Source organism: Nerophis ophidion, linkage group LG16, assembly GCF_033978795.1.
Source record: "Nerophis ophidion isolate RoL-2023_Sa linkage group LG16, RoL_Noph_v1.0, whole genome shotgun sequence".
Taxonomy (NCBI): Eukaryota; Metazoa; Chordata; class Actinopteri; order Syngnathiformes; family Syngnathidae; genus Nerophis; species Nerophis ophidion.
This window is the reverse complement of record NC_084626.1, coordinates 13,783,279-13,807,250: the sequence shown is the minus strand read 5'-3', so window position 1 is coordinate 13,807,250 and position 23,972 is coordinate 13,783,279. Positions and strand designations below refer to the sequence as shown.

At 38.0% G+C, this 23,972-nt stretch overlaps 1 protein-coding gene across 2 annotated transcripts in view; it reads right to left on the bottom strand.

Moving 5' to 3' along the window:
• LOC133534961 (voltage-dependent calcium channel subunit alpha-2/delta-2-like) overlaps positions 1-15,739 on the bottom strand; it is a 107,216-nt gene extending 91,477 nt beyond the window's left edge. Inside the window, exon 1 of one of the 2 annotated variants that reach the window (XM_061874327.1) lies at positions 15,271-15,739. In XM_061874327.1, the coding sequence (XP_061730311.1) occupies positions 15,271-15,392 (122 nt within the window). In that variant the 5' untranslated portion in view covers positions 15,393-15,739. The remainder of the gene's footprint in view (positions 1-15,270) is intronic. The other variant, XM_061874326.1, reaches the window with a different exon arrangement.
• Between the last annotated feature and the right edge of the window lie 8,233 nt (positions 15,740-23,972).

The following is a 23,972-nucleotide window of genomic DNA, read 5'->3' as shown; positions in this document are numbered from 1 at the left end:
CAGAAATGCATATACCCAAAATACACATATGTCCATCATATACACACACACACGCACACACACACACACCTCTATAAATACTATATATATAATAGTATATATAATATACACTTTTGTCTAAACATTATTAACAGTTTATGGTGCCCATGGGAACAAGCTTTCATTTTGACTGTGATATTAGTGGTTAATAGTGGATCTGTGGCTGTGGAGCTACTGCCCCTGATCAACAGGACCTAATGACCACTTTTGCTATGTGTCCTATGCTGTGCATTAAAAGAGACGAGGGGCGCACCCTGCCAGAGGAGTTATCCACGAACATAAGATCCCCCACTCGCCTGCCCTGTACTCCAGTTAGTGTACCCAAATCCCTTTTCTTAGTTTCCATCGGCACCAATTCTTTAGTCAGAATTCATATTTGTTTTTACATTTGCAGAATATTAGTATTACTCAAACTGCATATAGGATTGTTTGTACACACACACACACACACACACACACACACACACACACACACAATTCAATGTATTCCTCTTATTGATACTAATTCCTATAGTTTAACTAGTTGGGTGATGTCATAGAAGTAATAATAATAATAATGATAATATCAACAATGACTAAACAATAATAATATCGATAATGATAACAATAATAATAACAATATGAACAATGGCAATAGCAATGACAATAAATGATGACAATAATACATATAAAATAATAAAGATGATGATGAAAATAACAACAACAATAATAATAATAATAATAATCACTATTAGCCAGTGATGGAGTTTAACACTTAGGCATCCATGTTCACATTCATATACATTGCCCATACCATTTTTTTGTATCTTGTTTTGAACTGATGGACATTTGAACATTGCTTGAGCCCCACATCCAATCCGTTCCAAAGTTTCACTCCACGCACAGACACACACAAACTTTTCCTGGTAGTTCTTACTGTTGGAATAGTAAAGATACTACACCCCCTTAGATTATGAACTCCTTCTCTGTGTTTGAAATGTATTTGAATATTGGCAGGTAGAACCTTTTTGTTTGCTTTAAATAATAATTGAGCTGTATTAAAATCAACTAGATCAGGCAGTTTTAATAATTTAGATTGTAAAAATAAAATATTTGTGTGGTCACAATATCCCACCTTGTGTAGAATTCTTATTGCACGTTTTTGGAGTGTAACCAGGGGATGTAGTGAAGTTTTGTAGTTGTTGCCCCAGATTTCTATGCAGTAATTTAGATATGGCAAGACCAATGAACAATATAATAAATGCAGAGCTGTGTAATTTAAGAAGAATTTGGATTTATTGATAATAGAGATGGTTTTGGAGATTTTGCTTTGTATATGTCTTATGTGTGGTTTCCAGCTTAATTTATTATCAATAGTGACTCCTAAGAATTTAATTTCTGACACCGTTTCTAGAATCACGCCATCTATACTTATTGCTGGTCCTGGATTGGAATAGCCGAATAACATAACTTTTGTTTTCTTTAAATTAAGGGATAATTTGTTTATATCTAACCATGTTTTTAATTTTGCAAGTTCATTATTTAGGGTGGATACAAAATTTGTATAATTATCGTTAGAATAGAAAATATTAGTGTCGTCTGCGAATATGACTAATTTTAATACATTTGATACTTTAAATATGTCATTAATATATAAATTAAATAACTTGGGACCAAGAACGGATCCCTGTGGAACCCCACAAGCAATGTCCAAATGCCCAGATGTAAACTCGCCCATCTTCACAAACTGCTGTCTTTGTGTTAAATAGCTCCTTATCCAAGTCAAAGCTACTCCCCTATTCCATATTTGTATAATTTTTTCAGTAATATTTGATGATTACTGGTGTCAAATGCTTTACTCAGATCCATGTAAATTCCAGCTGCATATTTCTTACTATCTAAGCTATTGGTTATCTCTTCTACTGCATCAATTATTGCCATCGATGTTGACCTTGCTGTCCTAAAACCGTATTGACTTTCATTAATTATCTTATGTTTATCTATAAATTTCTCTAATCTAGTGTTACATAATTTCTTTAAGATTTTGGAAAACTGCGGGAGCAAAGAGACAGGTCGGTAGTTTGTGAAGATGTGTTTGTTCCCATTGTTATATATTGGTATTACCTTTGCCATTTTCATTTTATTAGGAAATTGTTCTGTTTGGAAGGACAGGTTAAATATATAAGTTAGTGGTTTGGTGATGGAATGTATGGTTTTTTTCACAAGTGTCATATCTATGTCAAAACAATCAGTAGATGTTTTATTTTTGCAATTAACAACATCTTTTATTTCCTCTTCAGTTACTCCCAACAGAAACATACTCATTGGATTCATTTCAATCAGTGATTCCATTTCATTGCTGCTATAATCTGGGATTTTGGCTGCCAATTCTGATCCGACATTTACAAAGAAACTGTTAAAACTCTCCACAACATTATTCATATTATAATTATCTTGGTTGTTATCAGTGAAATAGCTAGGATACGAGTTATTTTTTGATTTACCTTTAATTATAGTGTTAAGCATTCCCCACAAGTATGCCTTGCAATGGCTGGGGTGTGACTACAGGAGCCTCATTCGACATGTGACTGGGCTGGCAAGCTGATTGAACGTGTTGTAGAGGGCGCCAAAGGCAGCACCTTCATATGATGCCCTTATTATTGTTAGTCGGGGGAAATTCTGCAAACATTCGCGAGAATAGTTGATCTGACATTCGGTAGTCTCTCGAAATATTCGGGAGGGTTGACAAGTGTGATGCTGTCAAGCTGCATTCATATAAAACTTGCGGGCCCCACTATCATTAATTTTTCATATTAAGGTGCGGGCCGTGTGTCTGAGACCCCTTGTTTATACATAGCACAAAGTAAAACAAACTCTGTATGCAGTGTTATTTCATTCTAAATTTCAAAAGAGTTTTGTGGCTCCCATTGTTTTCTTTATTTTGTGAAACGGGTCAAAATGGCACTTTGAGTGGTAAAGGTTGCCGACCCCTGATATATGTGTGTGTGTGTGTGTGTGTGTGTGTGTGTGTGTGTGTGTGTGTGTGTGTGTGTGTGTGTGTGTGTGTGTGTGTGTGTGCATGTGTATATATATATAAAGTAAATATAAGTGGGGTGGCGATCAGAGTCTCCGGTATGTCAAAAATTTGTACCATTATTGATTTGGTTGCATTAGCATTTTTTTATGTAATACCAGATATGCACCTCTTTGTGGCAAAACATGTTTTTGCAGTAAATAATGAAATTTGTTAAAATTAAACTTGCAACATATAGCAAAGTCAAAGTTTTTTTTTCTATCGAAAAAAATATGTTGATATCATGAAAAAGAGCGTAGTTTCTGTTAAGTGAAGCTGCTTCAGCGTTAGCGGGCAAGAAGTCGCAAAGTCAGCAGTGTATTGGCAGACATTGATGAAATAATCTTTACTTAAGGATTCATTAAGTAAACCTCTGCTCTCATGTAACTTGCTGTTATCTACTGCACACGCCTCCACTCTGTACAGTAAGAAAGGTCAATTCTTGTCCCTGGAGGTACTGAACTTTTCACTAATGTGCCCCACAGTGTTAATTGTCGTACTCTAATGAAGGCTCTTGTGTGTTTCCCATGGTTGTGTTATTGCTGTAGAGTCAAGTGACTTGGCTGCAAAAGCAGAACCGTTATTTTAACAAACTGCTGTTTATGTCCTGCGTCATTGCGGATTAACTTCATCGTTGTTAATCACACTGCAGTCAAAAGTATTATGCAACCAATGTAGCGTTAGTAGCCTCATATTAGGATACCGCCCCCAAAATATAAGCTAAGTAAACTAAGAGACCCGCGACCCCGAAAGGGAATAAGCGGTAGAAAATGGATAGATAAACTAAGAGACAAGCTCAGTGAATATAAGCTATACTAAGGTTCCCAAATAAACACTGAAAAATAAACCAGAGATCAATATAACAAGTCCTTAATACTCTTCCTGAATATTTCTTTTTAACACTATTAGAGCCCCTTAGACATAAAAAAAACACCCATATATAGTCACCTTTACACTTGATTATCGTAATGCTGCCTGAGGCGGCCAATCAATGGCCACGATATTTAAAAAGCATGCTCTGATTGGTTTCTTATTGGCCAATAGTACTGTAGTATTTACAAAACCCAAAACCAGTGACAATGGCAGGTTGTGTAATTTGTAAATAAAAACAGAATACAATGATTTTAAAATCATTTTTAGCTTATATTACATTGAATAGACTGCAAAGACAAGATATTTAATGTTCTAACTGAGAAACTTAATTTGTTTTTAAATAATAATTAGAATTTAATGGCAGCAACACATTGCAAAAAAAGTTGCACAGGGACATTTTTACCACTGTGTTACATGGCCTTTCCTTTTAACAACACTTAGTAAACGATTGGGAACTGAAGAGACCAATTTTTTAAGCTTCCCAGGTGGAATTCTTTCCCATTTTTGCTTGATGTATAGCTTAAGTTGTTCAATAATAATAATAATAATAATAATAATAATAATGGATTAGATTTATATCACGCTTTTCTATTGTTATATACTCAAAGCGCTCACAGAGGAGTGAGAACCCATCATTCATTCACACCTGGTGAATGAATGATGATTAGCCACAGCTGCCCTGGGGTAGACTGACGGAAGCGTGGCTGCCAGTTTGCGCCTACGGCCCCTCCGACCACCACCAATCATTCATTCACCAGTGTGAGCGGCACCGGGGGCAAAGGGTGAAGTGTCCTGCCCAAGGACACAATGGCAGCGACTTTGATGTCAAAGGTGGGAAGCGAACCTGCAACCCTCAGGTTTCTGGCATGGCCACTCTACCCACTACGCCATGCCGCCCCATAACAGTCCGAGGTCTCCATTGTGGTATTTTTGCCTTCATATTGCGCCACACATTTTCAATGGGAGACAGGTCTGGACTACAGGCAGAGCAGTTTAGTACCCGCACTTTCTTACTATGAAGCCACACTGTTGCAACACGTGGCTTGGCATTGTCTTACTGAAATAAGCAGGGGCGTCCCTGATAACCTTGCTTGGATGGCAGCATATGTTGCTCCAAAACCTGTATGTACCTTTCAGCAGTAATGGTGCCTTCACAGATGTGTAAGTTACCCATGCCTTGGGCACTAATACATCCCCATACCATCGCAGATGCTGGTTTTTGAACTTTGCGCCTATAACAATCTGAATGGTTCTGTTCCTCTTTGGTCCAGAGGACACAACGTCCACAGTTTCCAAAAACAATTTGACATGTGGACTCGTCAGACCACAGAACACTTTTACACTTTGCATCAGTCCACTTTAGATGAGCTCCGGACCAGCGAAGCCAGCGGCGTTTCTGGTTGTTGTTGATAAATGGCTTTCGCTTTGCATAGTAAAGTTTTAACTTGCATTTACAGATGTACCGACAAACTTTAGTTACTGACAGTGGTTTTCAGAAGTGTTCCTGAACCCATGTGGTGATATCCTTTATACACTGATGTCGCTTGTTGACGCAGTACTGCCTGAGTGATAGAATGTCCGTAATACCATCGTTCACGTGCAGTGATTTCTCCAGATTCTCTGGACCTTTCGATGATATTACGTACCTTAGATGGTGAAATCCCTAAATTCCTTGCAATAGCTCGTTGAAAAATGTTGTTCTTAAACTGTTCAACAATTTGCTCACACATTTGTTCACAAAGTGGTGACCCTCGCCCCATCCTTGTTTGGGGAATGACTGAGTATTTCATGGAAGCTGCTTTTATACCCAAACACCTGTTCCCAATTAGCCTGTTCACTTGTGGGATGTCCCAAATAAGTGTTTGATAAGCATTCCTTAACTTTATTAGTCTTGTTTGCCACTTGTACCAGCTCTTTTGAAACATGCTGCAGGCATCAAATTCCAAATGAGCTAATATTTGCAAAAATTAACAACGTTTTCCAGTTTGAACTTTAAATATATTGTATTTGCATTATATTTAATTGAATATAAATTGAAAATGATTTGCAAATCATTGTATTTTGTTTTTATTTACGATTTACACAACGTGCCAACTTCACTGGTTTTGGGTTATGTATAATTTTAGTCGCAAACTTCAAGCGATGACTGTAAACTAAGGCACGAAAAGAAAGTTAATAGGTGTGATATACTAGGCTACCTGAACTAAAAAAACTACTTGAAAAAATGTGCTAAAATACATTAAGTTAGGAGATAAGAAACTTAATTAAGTTAGTATAAACTCCACATCAACTATAAATTCCAGGTATAAAATCTAACAACTGCATGTTTAGACTTCAAGACAAGACGTTTATATGTGAATTTAAAAATAAGTACTAGTGCTGCAGTAATAATTTGTTATTGGAAATACAAGAACATCTTCTTCAGCGTGGCAACTTTGAGTTATTCAACAATCAAGGAGGAGAGAGGAGGAAGGTCGGAGGGCTGATGAAGCAGTTTCCGAGCACTCAGAACAAAATTCATCTCGATGCGAGAAACCAAGCAGTGCAACTACCGTATTTCCTTGGATTGCCGCAGGGCATATATTATGCACCTGCCTTGAATTACTGCCGGGTCAAACTCGCTTCCCAAAATAATTAGCGCATACTTAGTATTACCACCTGGTCAAACTCGTGATGTCACTAGAGACACTTCCCCTGGAGGAGGAGGAGGCTGATTTCAATACCGGTAATTTGAAATCGCATAAAGGGAAGAAGATTGAGAGCTATTCAGTAGGATTTAAAGTCCAAGCTTACATAACACTCAAATTTTTACTGCATACCTTTGGTAAGTACCGGAGTGAGAAGAGGTTTTAAAATAATTAGAGCATGTTTACTTTTACCACATGCCTTTGGTAAGCACAGGAGTGAGAAGAGGTTTTAAATTAATTAGCGCCCCGGCGGCAATTCAAGGAAATACGGTATCTGAAATCAATATACTGCATAAGAGTAAATAATTCCCACAGGACTGCAATTACGATCGGATGAAAACTGTGTGCTTTGGAGCGCGGCAAACTTATGCGGCGGAATAATAATAGATATATTTTTTATTTGTGTAAATGCTTGGGCATAAGTTGTTGACAGTCTAGAGTTGCATAGAAGGATCCCCTAGTTCGTATTTTGGGGCTGACTATCGGTGACACATGTTGCCATGCAAAAGGATACACACAAAATATAGGAAACTGGAACATTAGATTACCATTAAAAAACTGACGCTTAGGCGTCCAAAGTTAGTCACCGCCTAGCTCTTCATCTTGAATACAGAGGACCAATATTTATTCAAGTTTTGGCTCTTCTGTGGTTTCAAAGATTTACAGCGTCTTTCTTTTCTTCGTCTGATATCCTTTTAGGGGTTTTTTAGCAGTACATGCAGTAAAGGCAAGCAGAGGTATTGCGATCTTTCCAGGTGAGTGTTCGGCAGCCATGCTTTACTGCAAACAAGTTCGCACTGTACTAACGCTTCACTACATATTGCTTCAACCAATGAGGAGGCTCCGTTGTAGGCTCTGCTCACCCCTACTCTCTCTAAATCCTGTGGTTGGATCTGGAGGGGTTGACTGCCACAAAGACAAATGATTTTGTCTTCCGAGGTTTTCAGAAATGAATAATGTTACAATATACTGTATGATGCTTACATTATTTTTTTGTTAGTTTAGTATATATATATATATATATATTACAGGCTAAAAGTTTGGACACAACTTCTCATTCAATGCGTTTTTTTTATTTTCATGACTATCGAAGCTATGAGTGAACACGTGGAGTTATTTACTTAACAAAGGTGAAATAATTGAACACATGTTTTATATTCTAGTTTCTTCAAAATAGCCACCATTTGCTCTGATTACTGCTTTGCACACGCTTAGCATTCTCTGGATGAGCTTCAAGGAAGGAATCAATAAAGTAGTATATATCTAAGGCAGTGGTTCTTAACCTGGGTTCGATCGAACCCTAGGGGTTCGGTCAGTCGGCCTTAGGGGTTTGACAGAGCCTCCGTCCAAACCTGAGTAAAAAACAAGTTCAATGTTTTATTATTATAATCAATTGACAGCAATCATTTCCATGAGATTATTTTCTAATATAAGTGTTTTGGAAAACTTATTATGACAAAAAAACAACAACATTGTTTTTCATGAGCTCTGTACAAGGTGGGGTTAGAAATAATTTGTACCCCTTTCAGATATCGCATTTAGGTCCCACTAAAACATTCACATGTTGCACAATGAGATGTAAACATGGGATCATGTGTACATTCCTGTAACTTTCTGTTTGTAAGATATATATTTATTAGTATTTCTGTAAGATGGTACCATCATTAAATTAAGAAAAAACATTTTATTTTTCACTAAAGAAGGGTTTGGTGAATGCGCATATGAAACTGGCGGGGTTCGGTACCTCCAACATGGTTAAGAACCACTGGAGGTAGTCACCTTACAGGGTTTTCACTTCACATGTGTCATAATTTTGATGCCTTCAGTGACAATCTACACTGTAAATAGTCATGAAAACGCACTGAAATGAGAAGGTGTGTCTAAACTTTTGGACTGTAATGTACATATATACATATATATTAGGGGCATCCGTACCTTAAACGGCGATCCAATAATAATCTCAATACTTGGGTTACGATGCGATTCACTACCAATACTTTTTAAAACATTACGATTTGATTCAATTTGATGCAGATGAAGCTTTGCATGGTGAAAAGAAAATTAAATGTATTATGTACCATGTACCAACAATGTGGTGTTATTTTTTAAATAGACGTAAAAAAACAGGTGCCACATTCATTACGAGTAAATAGTAGAACTATTAACTTCAAGCCATTGTAATCCATTAACTTAGAAAAGAAAATGTAAACAAAACAATTTTGGAAAAGCTACCAGGTATTTACTGTTGTTTCCTCTGTTAGCAACAATTCAATACAGAGAAAGAGAGCAGTGCATCAAGTAGAGGTGTTTTAACGCCAGAGTAACACAAAATACAATTAAGTGTCACCACGTAAGATAAACAGCAGCTTCAGTGTAGAAACTCAAACACTTTAATTATTTACCATTTTGAATGCATTAAAAAAATACATCCATCATCATGTCTCTAATAATGTTTGTGAACATTCTGCAACAATCCAAAAAAAGTGCAGTTCACCTTTAAGTGGCGTTCACTTGAAACTTAACTCATGTTAGTGTGCATGACTTTTAGGATAAATTGTTGTAATATAAACTTTTGTGTGGTTTTGCTTACCCCACCCCCACCCATGTTTTAATGCTTGTCTCCTTCCAGGTGGCTGGAGCCTATCTCAGCTGCATTCGGGTGGAAGGCGGAGTACACCTTGGACAAGTCCCCACCGCATCACAGGGCCAACACAGATAGACAGACACTATTCACACTCACATTCACACACTAGGGCCAATTTAGTGTTGCCAATCAACCTATCCCCAAGCGCATGTCTTTGGAAGTGGGAGGAAGCCGCTATTTTTATTATTACAAGCCGATTTATTATGTGTATGCAGCGGCACTTGAAGCCAATATGAAAACGTGTCATAATTGCAACGATGAGCTGGATAAAAAACATACCGGTTGCATATCATTTGTCCAGAATCTTCACGGTCCAGGAGGACTGACCTCATTAGAAACCGGTACTTGGAGTTGGTGTAATTACCGTGCAGAGTTGTGGCTAAGTAGGAGCCCCTCATCGCCGGCTTGAGTGTCTCCATGCCGTCACAACAGGTGAGTGCTCAGATTAGTCGTGCTGCCGCTACTTTATCGCTGCTTTCCAAATGTTACAAATGGCTAAACTTTTATCCAACTGACAATTATTTTTCTTTCTTTTAATCCAAACATTAACCACACTTTAGATTTAATATTCAGGGCTATCTGCCGTGTAGTCAGTCGCAAACGAGAACGGTAGTCTTGTATTACGTCATTAGAACAAAATTAGAACGGCCATATTTCCTAGTAGATCTAAAAGCAACCGATTCATGACTTTCCATCCCGACAAAAATCGCTTATCAGTTTGTACAGATACATTTTTACACCCCTAATATATACACATACATATAAATAATATATGTACAGACACATAAATATACACGTACACACACACACACATATATATACATATATATATATATATATATATATATATATATATATATATATATATATATATATATATATATAGAAAAAATGCAGAGAATAATTTCGCAACAGGGCTTCACGGTGGCAGAGGGATTAGTGCATCTGCCTCACAATACGAAGGTCCTGAGTAGTCCTGGGTTCAATCCCGGGCTCGGGATCTTTATGTGTGGAGTTTGCATGTCCTCCCCGTGAATGTGTGGGTTCCCTTTGGGTACTGCGGCTTCCTCCCACTTCCAAAGACATGCACCTGGGGATAGGTTGATTGGCAACTCTAAAATTGGCCCTAGTGTGTGAATGTGAGTGTGAATGTTGTTTGTCTATCTGTCTTGGCCCTGCGTTGAGGTGGCGAGTTGTCCAGGGTGTACCCCGCCTTCTGCCTGATTGTAGCTGAGATAGGCACCAGCGTCCCCCGCCACCCCTAAGGAAATACGCGGTAGAAAATGGACGGATGGATGGAATTTTGCAACACCTAATGTGTGTGTGAAAATCATTGGTATCACTGTAAAAAAAAATTATGTAATAAAACGTTCATCTACTGGCAGCTACGGCTGCCAAACGAAAACCATAAAATTTAAGTAAAACATTGTAAACCAAATAATGATCAAAAACATATTCACAGAAATTTTTATGAAACGTTTTGCGGAAAAATGTTGTATTACAGATTTTTACTAAATTATTAAGGTCAACCACCTTTAATAAAGTGACGATGCAAACAGTTCTGCAGAAAAATACCTTTATTCTACAAAGTTTTTTCAAAATTATTACGATCAACCATCTTTGATGAAGTGACAATGCTGGCAGTTCTAAAGAAAAATACCATTATTTTTACAGATTTTTCTGAATTGTTAAGATCAGTGGTCTCAAACTCAATTTACCTGGGGGCCCCTGGATGCAGAAACTTGGGGCAAAGTGGATTTACATTCTTTGAATGGGTATCCCGCCCAAGCAACATACTTGTCAATCCTTCCGATTTTACAGAGAGACTTTCGGTGACCCTCCCGAAGGATTGTCCCGATGTTCGCACGGACAAGTATTTTGTGGGCGTGCCGTGACAGCACTGCTTAATTCATCCTCTACAACTTTTCATCGCGTTCGCTCATCCGCCTTTCAAGCAGTGAGCCGATTTAGACGCATATTGTATAAGGCTTTGGCAGACATACAACGGTGGCTGCAAGACATACTTGATCAACAGCCATACAGGTCACACTGACGGTGGCTGTAAAAACAAATTCAAGACTGTTACAAATATGCGCCACACTGTGAACCCACATCAAACAAGAATGACAAACACATTTGGGGAGAACATCCGCACCATAACACAACATAAACACAACATAACAAATACCCAGAATCCCATGCAGCCCTGACTCTTCTGGGCTACCCCCTCGCCACCCCGTAAGGGACAAGTGGTAAAAAATGGATGGATGGATACAAACATATATACACATGCATATGTATAAACTAGGGGTGAGCAAATTAATGCGTTAATTACGAGTTAACTCATCAATCTATTAACGCCGACAATTATTTTATCGCACATTTGCGTATGTTGTTTACATACTTTTATTTTTTTAACGCCTTTTCTTAAAAAGATGGCGTCGCCCGGATGGGCTTCGGGATCGAGGGGCTCTTGGTAAAGATGGAACATTTGGCAAAAATACCGGACAATTCTGCAAATTTCATGGCCGGCTTACAGCGTGGTCATTCCGGGATCACTTACGACCGCCAGACAATTCTGGATGTGGATAGATCAGGCCGTTTTGGACTGAATGACGCGTGCTTGCTAGACCGGCTAGCTAGCATGGGAATACTTTGCCGGCTACATCCAGCGGCCTGTGAAGCAGCGGAGTATATGTGTTGTCTGTCCATTTATGAATAATGCAGACGAGGCGTGTTGGCTGAGTTCTTAACGTTTGCTTTCAGAGCGTGCATATCACAACATACAAGATACCGTCATGGCGACACAACCTATACCGGGCTACCGCGCATGCTCGTCACTCCTGTTGCATGCTGGGTAGAGTAGTTCTTTTTTCCCTGGCTCATAACATCACAATATAGTACCATGTATATGCGTTCAGTTTATCAAAGCACCAAGCAAACAATCGGAAAATTCCCATCATATCAATTCCTAGATATGGTCGTAATTATTCTAAGTGCACTACGCAGAATAAACACAACATTATTAATATTGCTACTACGGATAATTTGATCAAAAATTCCCTAAAACAGCCCACTACCTATAATATAGGTTTTTCAAACATAAGATCCCTGATAAAAAAAATGTTTCTGCTGTTACCTCAGAAATTGCCTGTTCAGATGTTATGATTGTGGCTCAGAGATTTGTATGTAGATTATATTTATTTTCCATAATAAAACAGGATAACTTAAAAACCCCTGGCAGAGGCAATAAGCTTAAAAGTTTGTATTTACATTTTTTGAGTTGATTTTCATAAAATATGCTATTTAACTGCTACTGTTTAACAAGGACTCATTTAAATTGTGTTAGCAAAACAAATGTTTTGCCGCTTTTGTTCATGTGAGAGAATATTCCAATAAAGGTGCACTACACACTACTTTTGAATTCATTATTGGGCTTTGCGTATACAATGCAGTTAATCGCGGAAATAGTGCGATTAACTTCGATTAAAATGTTTAATGGTTGCCCAGCCCTAGTATAAACACACACATACATATACATACATATCCACATTAATACACATGTACATAAATACACATAGAGATATTTACAAACACACACACACACATGTATATATATATATATACATATATATATATGTATATATATACATATATATATGTATATATATACATATATATACATATATATATATACATATATACATATATATATATATATATATATATATATATATATATATATATATATATATATATATAAATAAAATAAATAAATGGGTTGTACTTGTATAGCGCTTTTCTACCTTCAAGGTACTCAAAGCGCTTTGACACTACTTCCACATTTACCCATCCACACACACATTCACACACTGATGGAGGGAGCTGCCATGCAAGGCGCCAACCAGCAACCATCAGGAGCAAGGGTGAAGTGTCTTGCTCAGGACACAACGGACGTGACGAGGTTGGTTCTAGGTGGGATTTGAACCAGTGACCCTCGGGTTGCGCACGGAAACTCTCCCACTGCGCCACGCCGTCCCTATATATATATATATATATATACACACACACACGTATGTGTACAATATATGCAGTACAGGCCAAAGGTTTGGACACACCTTCTCATTTTAATGCGTTTTCTTTATTTTCATGACTACCGAATTTCCTTGAATTGCCGCCGGGGCGCTAATTAATTTAAAACCTCTTCTCACTCCTGGGCTTACCAAAGGCATGCGGTAAAAGTAAGCATGCGCTAATTATTTTAAAACCTCTTCTCACTCCGGCACTTACCAAAGGTATGCATTAAAAATTTGAGTGTGATGTAAGCTTGGACCTTAAATCCTACTGAATAGCTCTTATTCTTCTTCCCTATATGCGATTTCCAAATTACCGGTATTGAATTAAGCCTCCTACATTTTGAAAATGATGACAAGGGAAGTGTCACTCGAGACGTCACGAGTTTGACCAGGCGGTAATACTAAGCATGCGCTAATTATTTTGGGAAGCGAGTTTGACCCGGCAGTAATTCAAGGCAGGCGCATACTATATGCCCTGCGGCAATTTAAGGAAATACGGTATTTACCTTGTAGATTGTCATAGATATACACATTTATATGCACGTGTACTGTATACCCGAATATTGATACTGTATATACACACACATACTGTATATACATACACAAATATATATAAATATTTATATATACTGTCATGACAAGGGGTTTTTTGCAGCTTACTGCGAGGATTGTTCTCCCAGGACGCAAACGGACTACTCCGGACATGGCGTGCAGGTAAATACATGGTTTAATCTTGAATCTTAAAAAAGGTGAAAACAAAAAGGCGCACAATGTGAAAACACAACTTAGACAGAACTATGGAAAAGAAACAAAACTCACTGTGGCATGAATAAAAAAAATACTTGGCAGGAAAACAATCAGCATTAAGTATGGCGTGAAAACTAGAAAGAACTGTCAAAACAAGGCAATGTCGCCAGGCCGACTGAGGCTGACAGACAAAGACGGGCTTAAATACTGGACTCTCAACACAACGAGTTGAGTTTATACCAAAATGGATACATGGATGATACAGCAGAGGATTGGGAGAATGTCATGTGGTCAGATGAAACCAAAATAAAAACTTTTTGGTATAAACTCAACTCATTGTGTTTGGAAGAATACTGAGTTGCATCCCAAGAACACCATACCTACTGTGAAGCATGGGGGTGGAAACATCATGCTTTGGGGCTGTTTTTCTGCTAAGGGGACAGAACGATTGATCCGTGTTAAGGAAAGAATGAATGGGGCCATGTCTCGTGGGATTTTGAGCCAAAACCTCCTTCCATCAGTGAGAGCTTTGAATGATTGACCAAATACTTATTTTCCACCATAATTTACAAATAAATTCTTTAAAATTCCTACAAAGTGAATTCCTGGATTTTTTCCCACATTCTGTCTCTCACAGTAGAAGTGAACCTACGATGAAAATTACAGACCTCTGTCATCATTTTAAGTAGGAGAACTTGCACAATCGGTGGCTGACTAAATAGTTTTTTGCCCCACTGTATATAATATGTATATTTTTTTAAAACGCAGCGATGCTGAGAGGGACAAGCGGTAGGAAACAGATGGATGGAAGCTACGGACTAACAATGGACACCGGGTCGCAATTTGGACACGCATGGTATAAAATATAGCCCATTAATGAAATAGATGTTTTTTAATCAGCAAGTCAAGCACAGACAAACATCTTAAAGTAGTGACTAAAATGTCAAATATAACATTATTGTGAACAACAAAAATAATCAGTTGTTAAAACGCAGTTTTGAAGGAGGCTGGTAAACGTGCGTGCACGTCATTCTAATAAGCGCGTTACGTAACATCCTTGCGTTTATTATTATCATTAGTAGTAGTAAAATTAGTATTAGTCTGTTATGATAGCGGCGAAGTTGTCAAAAGAGAACTCTGTAGTAGACTTACGTGTACTGCTGAGGGAAGGTGAGTCCCTCCGAAGAAGGCCACGCCGCGCCGCCGAGCATCACGATGACCTGCAGAGACAGCAGGCGGACGTCGCTGAAACACCTCCCGCCTATCGCCACCATCTTCCATTCGAACGGACGGACGCGAGAAGGGAGAAAGAAGGAAATGAAGGCGGGAAGAGAAAGAGGACTGGCGTCCGGTTCAGTTGGCGGGAGAATTCATCTCCGCCGCGCCTGAGACGAGGACGCACGGGAAAGAGGAGGAAGGCTTTGGCCGTGAACGCATCACGGAGATGCTCGAATGAAGAAGACACTGCAGAATCTCAGCTGATACTACTCCCACTTACACCACCTCCTCCTTTTCCTCGCCGAGGCTGGGCGATACAAAGGTCGGTAGCGTCGATACCATGGATAATTATCAGCATCCGGTCACACTCGCTATTGCTTAGTTTACTCTCACACAAATGTATGTGTGTGTGTGTGTGTGTGTTTATAATGGTATACATCAGTGTTTTTCCAACCTTCTTTGAGCCGAGGCACATTTTTTGGGTTGAATAAATCCACAGGCACACCACCAGCAGAAAACATTAAAAAAATGAAACTCCGTAGCCGATATTGACAATAAAAAGTTGTTGTCGCAATAGTTGGATATGACTTTAAACCAGTGGTCCCCAACCTTTTTGTATCCGCGGACCGGTCAACGCTTAATAATTTGTCCCGCGGCCCGGGTGGGGGGTGGTCCTTTTTTTTTTTTTTTTTTTTTTGTCATGAAAAAGGGATGTTTTTGTCATGAAAAAGGGAGGTTTTTGTGGTTGGTGCACTAATTGTAAGTGTATATTGTGTTTTTTATGTTGATTTAATTAAAAAAATATATATATATTTTTTTTTTTTAGATAAAAATGAATAAAAAATTATTCTGCGGCCCGGTGGTTGGGGACCACTGCTTTAAACAATAACCAAGCATGCATGACTACAGCTCTTGTCTCAAAGTAGGTGAACTGTCACCACCTGTCACATCACACCGTGACTTATTTTGAGTTTTTTTTTTTTTTTTTTGCTGTTTTCCCCGTGTGTAGTGTTTTAGTTCTTGTCTTGCGCTTCTTTTTTGGTGGCTTTTCCTGTTTTGTTGGTGTTTTCCTGTACAATTGTCATGTATTCCTTTGAGTGCTATTCCCTGCACCTGCTTTGTTTTAGCAATCAAGGACCATCAATCAATCAATCATTGTTTATTTATATAGCCTTAAATCACAAGTGTCTCAAAAGGCTGCACAAGCCACAACAACATTCAACACAATAGGACAATGAGAAACCTTGGCGGGGACTGGAAATGTGGGTCACTCTCCTTTTGTTAATTTTTGATTTAAGCATTAGATACGACGACAAACCCTCGTCGTCTCACACGACGTGTTCCCGACATCAACAAAGCAATTAGCAACCGGCTGCCACCTACTGATATGGAAGAGTATTACACGGTTACTCTGCCGAGCTCTAGACAGCACCTACACTCAAAAAAGGCACATTATTTGCAGTTTATATTTACTGGTGTGCAAAAACAAATGTTAACCCAAATAGGGGAAATTACATAATCTCCCACTGCAAACCAGACTGTAATCTCACGGCACACGGTGTATCCATCCATCCATTTTCTATCGCTTGTCCCTTTCGGGGGCGGCACAGTGGTTGAAAAATACTGGTATACATTACATAATGGACATGCCACAGAATCAATGCTAATTGCTTGTCAAAACTCTCAAAATAAACTTTTTTCAACTCTAAACCTGAAAATAAATGTTTAACTACTCGAAAAACAATTCAATAAACAGTTGATATACAAACCCCGAAACCAGTGAAGTTGGCACGTTGTGTAAATGGTAAATAAAAACAGAAAACAATGATTTGCTAATCCTTCTCAACCTATATTCAATTGAATAGACTGCAAAGACAAGATACTTAATGTTGGAACTGGAGAACCTTATTTTTTTGTGAATATTAGCTCATTTGGAATAGGGCTGGGCGATATATCGATATATACGATGTATCGCGGGTTTGTCTCAGTGCGATATAGAAAATGACTATATCGTAATATTCGAGTATACGTTCTCACACAGTTGCTTTTAGCTGCGGGCATTCACGCTCTTCTCACTCTTTCCTGTCTCTCCTCACAGACAAGCAGGTGCACATTCTTACATACGTCACATACTGTCACGTCATACGTCACATACGTGTCCGCCCTCACAAAGCAGAGAGGTAACAGACTGGGCTACGTTAGCTGCTAAAGTAGCCGTACGAGAGAAAGAAGGTGCGAATCTGATAACAAATGAAGGAAGACTTAATTTCCAATAAAAACAGCAGGGTTTCCATCGTCTGGCAGTGGTTCGGCTTCAAGTGGGAATATGTCGAACAGACAACGGTAATTTGTCAAGTTTGGGGGGGGGGGAAAGCGTTGCTATAAAAAATAGCATTACTGCTAATATGTAGCATCATTTGAAAAGTCACTCGCTAGAACAGGGGTCGGGAACCTTTTTGGCTGAGAGAGCCATACAAGCAAAATATTTTTAAAAGTATTTCCGTGAGAGCCATATAATTTATTTTTTTTAACGCTGAATACAACTATATACGTGCATTTTTTAAGAAAGACCAACACTTTTAGAGTATAATAAGTTTCTTATTCTTTTTATTTAACATTGTTATTCTGAGGCTAACCAAAAATACATAAAATACTTCTTACCATTAATGCGACTTCTTGAACAGGTGCGGTAGAAACTGGATGGATGGATGAAAATGCATGAGAACGTTTATATTTTGAACGTTAGTTTTGACACTTAGATTACCAGCGGAAGTATTCATTACTTACCGTGTTAAGCAATGTCAGCTGAGATTTATCTGTGAGCCAGGTGCAGTCATCAAAAGAGCCACAGGTTCCCTACCCCTGCACTAGAAAAATTAAGAGAATTTCATAACCTTAGTAACATACCACATAGTGAAGGACGAATACTATTTGATTTCCTATTATGCAGCTCATTTTTATTTGACGCATAAAATTTCTATGACAATCTTGCACTTTATGTTTTAGAAATAACTTGAATGTTTGTGCCATTGCTTAATAACTTTAATAAATACACTTTTGGTCAATTGACCTAGTTGTGATTTCCCTCTGCATGAAAGTTTAAAATTAGCATAAATGAATCCAGTATGAAGAAAAATGTTTTAATGTAGACACATAGAATCATCATACTACTATGATTATATGCATCAAGTGCTCATTCAAGGCCAAGGCAAAATATCGTAATATATATCGTATATCGCGATATGGCCTAAAAATATCGCGATATTAAAAAAAGGCAATATCGCCCAACCCTAATTTGGAATTTGATGCCTGCAACATGTTAAAAAAAAAAATCTGGCACAAGTGGCAAAAAAGTTTGTGAGAGTTTATGAATGCTCATAAAACATTTATTTGTACCATCCCACAGGTGAATAGGCTAATTGGGTACAGGTAGGTGACATGATTGTGCATTCGAACTGGAAAACTTTTGTTATTTTTTGCAAAAATTAGCTCATTTAGAACTTGAGGCCTGCAACATGTTTAAAAAAAGCTGGCACAAGTGGCAAAAAAAGAGTGAAAAAGTTGAGGAATGCTCACCAAACACTTATTTAGAACATCCCACAGATGAACAGGCTAATTGGGAACAGCTGGGTGCCATGATTGGGTTTAAATGCAGCTTCCATTCACAAACAAGGATGGGGCGAGGATCACCACTTTGTGATGAAATGCGCAAGAAAATATTCGAACAGTTTAAGAACAACATTTCTCAGCGAGCTAGTGCAATGAATTTAGGGATTTCCCCATAGGGTGTCTCACCATAAGGTGAGACACTGAAAGGCAAAAGGTTCAGAGTATCTGGAGAAATAACTGCATGTAAGCAGCAAGGCTGAAAACCAACCTTGAATGCCCGTGACTTTGGATCCCTCAGGCAGTACCGTATCAAAAAGTGACATCTGTGTGTAAAGGATATCACCACATGGGTTGAAGAACATTTCAGAAAACCACTGTCAGTATCTACAGTTTGTTGCTACATCTGTAAGTGCAAGTTAAAACTCTACTATGCAAAGCGAAAGCCATTTATCAACAACACCCAGATGTTTCTCAGTTCGCACATTAAATAGCTTGTCTCTGCAGTCCATTCAATTACCGGTAAATATAAGTTGAAAAGGACTCGCACATCATTGTATTCTGTTTTTATTTACAATTTACACAATATGACAACTTCATTGGTTTTGTACATGAAACCAGTATTATCAGACAGGTCTCGTAAAGACAATTTCAGTGATATAAGTATAATTTTCCTGTGATAGATTTTAAGAAAGTTACAGATTTTTAAAACCAGTGAAAGTGCACTAATTTCTGGTTAACTTCTTCATTGCAAAGTCAATGGGGCTCAAGATTTTTGCTGTGACCGCTTTGGTAATAATGTCATAACTTTCTTAATATTTACCTCGTTTTAAAGGTTGGTATCATTAGAAAGTTTGCTCGACAAAGAAACAGAAAAAATAGGTTTCACAGTCACTGTGTCTTTTTAATTTATTCATTAAATTAGGGGGCATACTTTGGCTCCCACACATACTGGGAGACAAATATACTGTTTGTACATATGTACACATACAGGTGCTATTCATATTATTAGAATATCATGAAAAAGTTGATTTATTTCAGTAATTATATTCAGAACGTGAAACTTACATATCATATAAATTCATTACACACATAGTGATATATTTGAAATGTTTATTTCTTTAAATTGTGATGATTAGTACTGACAATTACTGAAAATCCCAAATTCAGTATCTCAGAAAATTTGAATATTAGTTACGACTAGTACCAAAATATATTTTTTAAAAATGTGGGCCAACTGAAAAGTATGAACATGGAAAGTTTCAGCATGTACGGCAATCAATACTTAGTTGCAGCTCCTTTTGCATGAATTGCTGCAGCAATACGGTGTGGCATGGAGTCGACCAGTCTGTTGCACATCTCAGGTGTTATGAGAGCCCAGGTTGCTTTAATAGTGGCCTTCAGCTCTTCAGCATTGTTGGGTCTGGCATCTCGCATCTTTCGCTTCACAATACCCCATAGGTTTTCTATGGGGTTAAGGTCAGGTGAGTTTGCAGGCCAATCAAGAACAGGGATACCATGGTCCTTAAACCAGGTACTGGTAGATTTGGCACTGTGTGCAGGTGCCAAGTCATGTTGGAAAATTAAATCATCACCTCCATAAAATTGGTCCGCGGCAGGCAGCATAAAGTGTTTTAAAACTTCCTGGTAGACTGCTGCATTGACCCTAGACCTCAGGAAACACAGTGGACCAACACCAGCAGATAACATGGCACCGCAGACCATTACCGATTGTGGAAATTTGACACTGGACTTCAGGCAACGTGGATTCTGTGCCTCTCCTGTCTTCCTCCAGACTCTGGGACCTTGATTTCCAAAGGAAATACAAAATGTACTTTCATCTGAAAAAATAACTTTGGACCACTCAGCAGCAGTACAGTCCTTTTTGTCTTGAGCCCAGGCGAGATGCTTTTGACGTTGTCTCTTATTCAACAGTGGCTTTACACAAGGAATGCGACAGCTGAAAACCATATCTTGCATAAGTCGGTGCGTGTTGGTTCTTGAAGCACTGACTCCAGCTGCAGTCCACTCTTTGTGGATCTCCCCCACATTTTTGAATCGGTTTTGTTTGACAATCCTCTCCAGGGCGCGGTTATCCCTCTTGCTTGTACACTTTTTTCTACCACATCTTTGTCTTCCCTTCGCCTCTCTATTAATGTGCTTGGACACAGAGCTCTGGGAACATCCAACCTCTTTGGCAATGACCTTTTGTGTCTTGCCCTCCTTCTTTAAAGTATCAATGGTCATCTTTTGGACAGTTGTCAAGTCAGCAGTCTTCCCCATGATTGTGTGTCATACAGAGTCAAAACGAGAGACCATTTAAAGGCATTTCCAGGTGTTTTGAGTTAGTTAGCTAATTAGAGTGTGGCACCAGGTGTCTTCAATATTTGACCATCTCACCATATTCTAATTTTCGTAGATGTTGAATTTAGGGTTTTCATTGGTTATCAGCTATAATCATCTCCTTTTAGGCAAAAAAACACTTGAAATGTATCAGTCTGTTTGGAATGAATGTATACATTCTACAAGTTTGACTTTTTAAATGGAATTAATGAAATAAATCAACTTTTTCATGATATTCTAATAATATGACCAGCACCTGTACAGTACAGTATATTCATACATACATACATACAGTATACATATGCACATACATACATACAAATGTACGTATATATATATATATATATATATATATATATATATATATATACAGTACTTTCATACATATGCACATTCATACAAACATATATATAGTGCATACATACACACAAACACACATTATACATACATACAAACACATGTACAAACACACTAATGCATACAATTACACTTCAAACATATTTGTCATCAAATTTATTTTTTTTTAGTTTTACATACGTATTATTTCAGGCAAATTCATGCATTTTAAATCTTTTGTTACAGACTACAAAACAATGTTAATAGATATTCTTTGTTGTAAATTGATTTATATTACTTTATTTTTGTTGTTTTTACTGTTAATACGGATAAAATGCCATGCAGAGGTGTACTTATAACAATTTTACAGACACATGAGACTATTTATATTCGTGACAGAAAGTAGGGGGCGTGAAATGTTTTCTTCTTTTTAGTGGGGCCTAATAGAAAATAATTGAGAAGCACTGTGTTATGGTAACAATGACAACCCATACACACAACTAATATGTGATTTTTTATATAGATTTTTGTGTTTAGAATAAAATACATTATAATTGGGATAATGAGTAACATAAATATGTAAACAGTATAATATTTATATATTATGAAAGATTTAAATGATTATATTTCATGATAAAAGACTTTAAGAAAGCGGGTGCAAATACTATTTTTCCTATGTTCAGTGTAGTTGAAATTCTAATCATTAAATATGCAATCATAACAGTCTGCATGACACTTTGGCGTTTTTGTACTGTTTGTTTTACAGTTAGTTATATCCACTGGTGGGCCATGCTTTTAGATATTTAGGGAAAGGAAATTAGAAAATAATTTTATCTCTAACCAGATCACGGTTATGTTAGGCCAGCAGAGAAGGACTTGCTGGCCCTGACAGCAAACCACTGGGTTTATCATGCATTTACAAATGTAATTCCCAATGCCAATTCCACGTGGAACGACTATGTTCACCAAAAGCTCCAAATTCCAAGTCCAAAAGACTAAATCATTAACCCACCCTGAGCAAAAAAATTTATATTGACAATACTAAGTTTTAATTTTCCTGAAGGAACTCTCCTGAAGGAATCAATTAAGTACTATATACAGTATCTATCTACTGTCCCTGTAGTTATCAGATTGACATCAAATTTGCAGTATCGCCCAGCTCGATTCCTCAATGGCCAGCCCCCCAGTGGAAAGATGGAGGCGCGTTAAGGTTCACCAAGCAACAGCGATGCATCAAGTTGAGTTTTTATTTTTATCTACATGCCCAAGTGGGATTTGCATAGATTTAGTTTTTTTATTTTTATCGAAAGGATATCTGCAACAAGCTGCTGGAGGACAGAAGTCAGTGAACGCAACACCGGCAAATATAAACTTGAAAAAAAAAAGGACGCTTGTGATGATATCATTTGTTTATAATTGATCATTATGTTTAACAGCATGTATAGGTTGACGTGGCATATTTTATCACCAAGGTGTTAAAACATTAAACATGTGAACGCAATCAAGCCAGTTTTGTTGACATACATAATACTCTAATCACCTGCTAATATGTATCAAATGGATGACATTGTTTGCATTTGTAATAAAGCATTAATAATATAGGGACGGTGTGGCGCAGTGGGAGAGTGGCCGTGCGCAACCCTAGGGTCCCTGGTTCAATCCCCACCTAGTACCAACCTCGTCACATCCATTGTGTCCTGAGCAAGACACTTCACCCTTGCTCCTGATGGGTGCTGGTTAGCGCCTTGCATGGCAGCTCCCTCCATCAGTGTGTGAATGTGTGTGTGAATGGGTGAATGTGGAAGTAGTGTCAAAGCGCTTTGAGTACCTTGAAGGTAGAAAAGCACGATGACCAAGTACAACCCATTTATCATTTATTTAATTGATTAAACTGGAATTTAAAGGTTTGAAATCCAGAAAATAACCGATTGTTCGGTAGTTTTGAACAAGTGTGAGGTGGTTTAAACGATTTATAGAAAACAAGGTGTATACACTACAGTATATTGCCAAAAGTATTGGGCCACCTGCCTTGACTTAAATATGAACTTGAAGTGCCATCCCATTCCTAACCCATTGGGTTCAATATGATGTCAGTTCACCTTTTGCAGCTATTACAGCTTAAAACCCTTCTGGGGAGGCTGTCCACAAGGTTGCGGAGTGTGTTTATGAGAATTTTCCACCATTCTTCCAAAAGCGCATTGGCGGTGTCACACACTGATGTTGGCCGAGAAGGCCTGGCTCTTAGTCTCCGTTGTAATTCATCCCAAAGGTGTTCTATCGGGTTCAGGTCAGGACTCTGTGCAGGCCAGTCAATTTCATCCACACCAAACTCTGTCTTTATGGTCCTTGCT